We start from the raw sequence: 8,111 nt of genomic DNA on the forward strand, positions 1-8,111 counted from the left end.
CCCCTAACTTTTCTATTGAAAAATCAAATGTATATTTTCATTCAAAAAAACCAAAATTTATGTCACAAAATTTATGACAAATGGGAACCATTAACTATTCGTTGACTGAGAATTCTTGAATGATTCTTGGATTTGAATCTAAAATTGGGGTTGCCTAATGACATAAGAAACTACAAAACATACTTAATTGATTCTTAATCCTTTCCATTTCCATTATAACAAAAACGATAAGTATATGTAAACCCCACAATGGAAATTCTTACACAGATACCAAATTGGGTATCTTTTTTAGAGTATGTTTCCTATACCTATAAATATATGGAATTCGTTGGAACAAAAAAAGGCCCGACTGGGTATTGACCGGGCCAGGCCCAAAAGGCACTTCGAACAAAATAAAAGCAAGAAGGTCTGCTTTATTTATCTTTCTATTTGGATCTTTCGAGCATCTAAATGAAATTGCTAATTATATAATAACGATAAAGAATGTGAAAGAAATATTTTCGTTAATCTTTACTTGATGTGTAATGTAACATAGTAATTATCTTTTTCAATTGGGAGAGATGGTTGAGTGGACGAAAGCGACGGATTGCTAATCCGTTGTACGAGTTATTCGTACCGAGGGTTGGCATCCCTCTCTTTCCGTTTTCGTTGATGACTTTCTATTTTTTTTCTTTCAAATTTCGCAAACCCCTTTTAAATGATTTTTTTACTAGTTAAACGTATGGAATATGAATATATAAAATAAAATCTTAAGAAAATTGTAAATCAAGCAAGAAAAACGAAAATTTTATTTTATTCTTCACCTCTAGGATTACGTCATGGATCATTGGATAGGAATCCAAAGATGAAGAGAGAAACAAAGAATATTACTACTGTGTAAACGAAAACTTTGAGAGTAAGCATTACACAACCTCCAAGATCATTTTTTGAAAAAGAAAAACGAGAAAAGATAATAGATCCTCCATATTTATATCACATATCCTATTTTCACACCAAGAAATGAATTCTAGAAATAGAAAAGAATGTTTAGAAATTCAACTGAAATTTAAATTTGTAATAAGAGTCTTTGATTATAACAAATCACTTTCATACCCACAATTAGATATTCTAAGGGACCCTAACCTAAAAAGGTCTTTCGCCGGAAAGAGGATTAGAATCGGGAAATGGGGCGAGCCAAATTTATTGCGGCTAGCCAAGAATTTCATTGTTTGAATTGAAGGTTCATACTCCCAGACTTATTTGATCTTATCAATTGTTATAATTTTTCTCGAATAAATCATGAATTTTCTAGGATAGTATTCAAGATCTTATCGAAAACATACAGCAGCTTGCCAAACAAAGGCTAAAAGAAAAAAGAACAGGGGTATGACTGGCATAACATCTACGATTGGATTCAAAAAAACATAGGCTTCGGGCAATTTGGCGAAGAAAAGACTACTCGGATAAAGGGCAGAATTAAGACAGATCAAACTAAAGATATTAAGCATAACAGACATTTTGTTCGTCGAGATAATTGCATTTTGATTGAGTTATTTATATAAGGAAAAATGAAGAAAGTAAGGTAGACAAAAAACTCCTTCTTTTTCTGCTCAATCAAAAACCCTCCGATTCTCAAAGGAGAATAGAAGAAATCATACTTTCATACAATATCTTAATTGAATTGTATGTAATGATCAATAAATTCAGTTGAATTCTAGATATACACATGTCAAAATCCTAGCACGAATCTATAATATATTCTATAAAGAAGAATAAAGAAGAAAGATTTTCTATAGATAGTTGGGCTGGAATTGACGAACACTTAATACCAATATTATTCTTTATTAGTATTAGTGTCCAATAATAATATAAATGGGGCGTAGCCAAGTGGTAAGGCAACGGGTTTTGGTCCCGCTATTCGAAGGTTCGAATCCTTCCGTCCCGGAGCATATCCATTGTATCCGAATACATCTTTTTACTTAATTACTAATATTAATAATAATGATTGATTTATTTTTATAATAGAACTATTAAAGAAGTTTATTTGTTTTTTAAAAAAGCATTTATGTTGATAATTTATTATTTTCTTATTATTATTAATGTAATTAATGTAATTATTTATTATTATTATTTGTAACACTAATAGCTATCATAAATAGTAATTAATAACAATAATTATATTATTTTAATTAAAAAAGTAAATAATTATTTAATTACTATCATTTTTAATGGTAACTAAACTATTTTTATACTAATATTACCGATAAATAAACTTAATCAATTTGGTTAATAATTATAATGTTTTAATTATAAAAATTAATAGTTAATTACTAATATTAATAACAAAATACTTATACTATAGTAATTGGAAAAATTAAATTATATATATATATATATATATATATATATATATATATATATATTATTTTAATTGTAAAAATAAAAAATAATACAATTAATAATACTGTTAATTAATATGTGAATTAGTTTTAGAATAAAAAATTGATTTTTTTCTAAAAGAACTTTTCCCTTCTTAGAACTTCATTTACAATGCGTTAATATTCCGTCGTTTCCAACGGAATTTATTTTCGTCTATTTTATCAGTAATCCATCACTAAAATTACGGTTTTATGTTTGTCACAATTCCATCGGAATTCCGTCATTAATTTCAGACGGAAAAATTCCCTTATTAATTTCCGTAGAAATTCACCTAGTTTTCTAGTAGTGTTAACTTAAAATAGAAGGGATTTTATGTCTATTGTAAATTTATTTGTTTTTTTAAATAAAAATTGGATTGTATTCATGAGATTTTTGTTGATATTGGTTGAATTTACAGTTTTTTTAATAGGGGAAGAAAAGATCGAGACCAAGGCAAGATTTGGCATGTAAATTTTTGTGCTTTCAGCCACGTGACCTAGGTGTGAGTTTCTAAAGAAGCAACAAAACATCATGTCATTTGCCAAAGAAACAAAAACGTCGCAAAAGCTAAACTTTAAGCTGCTAAAAATACATAATCAAAAGTTTAACAATATTTTAATACGAACTTTTCTTGGCCCATCCCAGTTCAAGATGTAATCTTTTGACGATATAGATTTTCATTTGTCGATTTGACAATTTATCGTAACAAACATTTCACGTGAAGGAAAAGGAAGTTCGTTAGACCTCTCTTTATAAAACGGTAATTGCTACATAGTCCAAATTCAACATATTGGTGTTAAAATCCAAAATTTGTTTCTTTGGTATTTGTTTTGCATCATCTTCTCTATAAATTTTCAATTCTTTAAGTTATGAAGGTTATTTTATTTTTTCTATATGCTTCTCTTTACTTAAATTGCATCGAAGGAGCAGTAACTCTACCACAAAATGCTTCTGTACAAGCAGTCATAGCATTTGGGGACTCATTAATGGATCAAGGGAACAATAACCATATCAAAACTATTTTCAAGGCTAATTTCCATCCGTACGGAATGGACTTCACCAACGGGAACCCAACTGGAAGGTTCTCCAATGGGAAAACACTCGCTGACTTTTTTGGTAATTCTCTTTCTCTTAGTCTTAATGTTTAAAGAATCAACATCGTGGTTCATGACTTCATGTTGATTTTCATTGTAATATAATTATGATTCTTAATTTAAATTGGGGGAGGAGGAATTGGGCAGCTGAGAGGCCCAATTATTTTTTTGAGCATTTATATATATATATATATATATATATATATATATATATATATATATATATATATATATATATATATATATATATATATATATATATATATAAACTTATAATAACCATAAATCTTTTTTTGTAACGGCATTTTAAGATTTTTGAATCGTATCACACATCTCCATATTAGCAACATGAATAGATAAAACATATAAAATAATTATAAGCACTGAGCACAAGATATATTATTTCAAATCATTATTTTTTTCAAATCATTATTTTAGATCTTGAAAGGATTTTTTCATGTTGTAGTTTATACATGTTTAGGTTGTGTCACTCATATAAACCTAATTGTGAGGAAGAAGATTGTCATAAAAAAAATTAATTACTTGCCAAAATCATCAAATTAATATAACATTTCACCCACTGATTTGGTTGTGCATCTGAGCCCCCTCTTAAAGCACTTCTTTAATAATGTAAATCTCTAGGTTTTGTATAATAAAGTGATTATAGTTTAAACAGTAAGTGCACACGATAAGGCTAGAGATGACTCTATAGTTTACGCACCAAAGAAACGATACCCCATCTGTCATGAAAAGTGAAAACGATCAAGTCCAATAGTATTTTTACTAAAATAGGTTTTTTTAAAACACCTACAATATACATGGTTTAAAGAATGTTTGAATGATTAGGAATTCCTAGTTGGCATTCACGGGGTTAAGCATAACCATAATTGGATGCCAAGTTGACATTGGAACTCAATGACTACAACGGGTAAAACAAACTTTTTTTTGAATATATATTTCATTAAACATTTTGGAGTTTAACGTAACGGAGAACAAAATTTTAAAATTGTATAGAAACGTGAAATATTGATTTGTCCATCCATTAAACTTAGGATATATACTTCATTGGAAATGCCTCATTTACACGAACCACAATGTATCAAGAATATAATGTCATTTTATTAGGTTTTAGATTCGTTACATGTTAAAGGGATTTTAATGATATGCATGGAGCATGGTAGTTTCAACGATTTTGACTAACAAAAGTGCCCTTATCTTTTCTCGAATTCTAAGCGAAGGGATTTGGAGTGAAGGAGTATCTTCCAGCATATCTAGACCCTCTCATACAACATAAAGATCTTTTAACTGGTGTAAGTTTTGCTTCTGGTGGTGCTGGTTATGATCCCTTAACATCCAAATTATCGGTATGCATGTACATCATTCTCTAAATGTAATAATTCATTCCAAAATAACATACAATATCTTTTATGTTTGTGAATTTATTTTATGGTTATTAATTTGTTTCATTCTTTTTAAACATGTTAAAATTAGAATGTTATGTCGCTATCATCTCAATTGGAAATGTTCAAACAATATATTCAGAAGCTTAAGGGGAACATAGGGCAAGAAGCTGCAATGAATAGGATTACCAATAGTGTATTCTTGGTTTCAGCAGGAACCAATGATTTTCTTGTAAACTATTTTACATTTCCGATGAGAAGATTACAATATGATGTCCCTGCTTATGGTAATAAATTGGTGAAGCTAGCTAGCAATTTTTTACAGGTACAAAATCTCCATCATTTTTTATTATTGTTTTTGTCTCGAGTATTAATTAGTTTCATATAAATTCAACTTAAATTGAAATGCAAAAACACAATTAGATTATACTTTTCGAGAGAGAAAATAAATACTAGCGATGAACATAAATTTACATATTAAGATTATTTGCATTGTTATTTCATTTAATTGAAGGAAATACACAAATTGGGAGCAAGAAGGATAGTTGTCTTTAGCACATCTGCAATTGGCTGTATACCAATTGAAAGAACCCTAGCTGGGGGAGCACAAAGAATATGTGTGGACAAGTACAATAAAGCAGCACAATTTTTCAACAGCATGCTAAAACTAGAGCTCCAAGTTCTTGCAAGCAATCTTCCTCAAACAAGGATTGCCTTCTCAGATTTCTACAAACCTCTGATGAACATCATTGAAAACCCTCAACAATATGGTATTCCATAAATTAAATTTATTATTTAATGAACCGAATCTTCTAAATTTATAGTGTCGTATCTAGTTTTGCTTGAATCCCATTAATAACGCGTTCTATTGTGTTACACGATGATAATTTTTTTTTTCATATTGATATTTCAATAAGTTTTTGTTCATCTTACATTTTTGTTTTCCTATATAGGATTGGAAGTTACAAATAGAGGTTGTTGCGGAACAGGAGAGCTAGAGACGAGTTACTTGTGCAACAAGCGAATGACCCGAACGTGCCACAACGACTCTAATTTCTTCTTTTGGGATAGCCTCCACCCAACAGAAAAAGGATGTGACATCTTCGTAAATCTTGTTTTACCTGATATGATGAAAAAGTTGTTTTAAGGTAATTTGATTTCTATAATGGTATAATTTGTTATTGTAGATATAATGGACCATGTTTTATGAAAAAAAATGAATACAAGTTGATGTGTGTTGGTGATTTAAGATTTTATTTGAACTCCCCACAGTATGATTTCCAGCCAGACTATTTAGCAACCCGTCCAATGGTTATGGGTACGACCGTGATATGGCGAAATAATACAAAAATTATCCACATGTAGGTCTCTATTTTTGCAGAAGCAAATAACGAAACGGGTCTATTGTTTTATCAATCCCACTAAATAGATGCATCGACTACACCTACTATAAATTCGAAAAGCCTTAATTAAATACCTTCAAGGTTTACCATTATTTGTGGTTTAAAACCAAGGTTCTAAAAAGTTTGTCATGACTCTATAGTTTGTATTTGCCACCAAACTTTAACAAATTACCGCTTTAAGGATGAATTATGATTTATTTGTGGTTTAAAACTTTTGGGTTGCCTTCATCAAAGCAACTTGATAGGATGAATTATGGAGAGAAAGGATTAAATATGATTTATTAATATATTATGAGAATAATATATTAAAGGAGAAATCATATTGTTTAACTAATATTAGTCAAGAATTAATAAGAATTAAGTTTGTGGCTAAAAAAGATTAATTAAACTTAAGGGACTGAAATTGTAATTATAAGATAATTGCAATTGGGCTATGGATTACCTTATTATTTAAGGTTGGACGAATTCTATGGGGAAACCCATTAGAAATCGTCCAAGGGCCTTTAAGAAAGGGTCCATGGGTTGCTTAGGGCCTAAGCATCCAAATTAGGGTTTCCTAGTTTAAAACCCTAATAGCCTACATGTATAAATAGGACCCTTAAGCCTCAAAAACGTGGGGAACTAATTGGTTAGGGTTTCCACACGTTTTTGGCAGCCTCCTTCTCATCTCTTCTTCATCCTCTTGCTCTTGGTGTTTGTGAGCCATTAGAGGAGTGACATTTGTGACTCTAAGCTTTCTAAAGTCAATACAAGAAGGAATTGAGATTGTTATTACTATATAACAATCAAGGTATGATCTAAACCCTTATTCATATGTTATATTGATTAGATCTAGGGTTTTAAGTCTTGGATTAAAAGCATGTACAATAGAGAAACCTAAATCTAAGCTTTAGGGTTTGCATGAGCACATAGGATGTCTTTTGGCTAAAACCCATCAGTGGTATCAGAGCCTAGATTGTTTTCTATTGTATTGATGCTTTATGTGTTTGTTCAAGTTGCAAAAATCGAATTTTAGCCTCCCTGCCTGATGAACTCGGCGAGTACCACAGTGTACTCGGCGAGTAGGCCTCAACTCGGCGAGTACAGTGTGGTACTCGGCGAGTTCGAGCGTCAGAAAGAGGCATGTTCGGGATTTCTTGCTGTTTTGGTCATGGATACTTGCCTTAACTGTTATGGATCATTAAAATTCGAATTTTAATCATATTTTGGATATATCATTGATTAAACAAAAGATATTTACCAATTAATTAGATAATTGTTTCCTTATATGATAAAGTTTGATTATTTGTATTAATTGGGTAACTTATTTTGCAAGAAATTAAAATTAGGTCAACTATAGATAAATGATGAAATTAATTGTTTATTTTATATTATTTGTTATTTGATCCTTACATTGTAAAAAGTTTCAATTTTTCCCCTTTAGGTTTTATAGTTTAAATTTAAACTCAAAAGTTTTGTTTTTGAAATTCAAATAGTTAAAACCCTAATGTTTTGAATAGTTTCAAAACTTGCCCTCAAGTTTTGGAATTAAAATTTTGATTAAAAAGTTTATTTTTGAAATATTTAAATTCTAAACCCTAATGTTTTGAAATGTTTCAAAACTTGCCCTCAAGTTTTGGAATTTAAAAGTTAATTAAAAGGTTTAATTTAGGAATGTTAAATTCTAAAAACCTAGTATAGTTTTGAAAAGTTCAACTCACACCCTTATGGTTTTATTAATTAATTAAGGTGTATAATTAAAGGAGATTTAATAAATCCATAAAGTTTTGGTGTACAATTTAATTAAAAGTTATTATTAAATTAGAACACCTAGTTTT

At 29.7% G+C, this 8,111-nt stretch overlaps 1 protein-coding gene across 1 annotated transcript; it reads left to right on the forward strand.

The window, feature by feature from the left end:
- The first annotated feature begins 3,201 nt into the window (after positions 1-3,201).
- Positions 3,202-6,142, forward strand: LOC111892005 (GDSL esterase/lipase At5g42170). The gene is made up of 5 exons (XM_023888061.3): positions 3,202-3,513; positions 4,725-4,855; positions 4,983-5,216; positions 5,406-5,661; positions 5,845-6,142. The coding sequence occupies exons 1-5, from the start codon at positions 3,267-3,269 to the stop codon at positions 6,036-6,038; spliced, it is 1,062 nt and encodes a 353-aa protein (XP_023743829.1). The 5' UTR covers positions 3,202-3,266; the 3' UTR covers positions 6,039-6,142.
- Positions 6,143-8,111: the final 1,969 nt, after the last annotated feature.

Source organism: Lactuca sativa, chromosome 2 (genome assembly GCF_002870075.4).
Source record: "Lactuca sativa cultivar Salinas chromosome 2, Lsat_Salinas_v11, whole genome shotgun sequence".
NCBI lineage: Eukaryota > Viridiplantae > Streptophyta > Magnoliopsida > Asterales > Asteraceae > Lactuca > Lactuca sativa.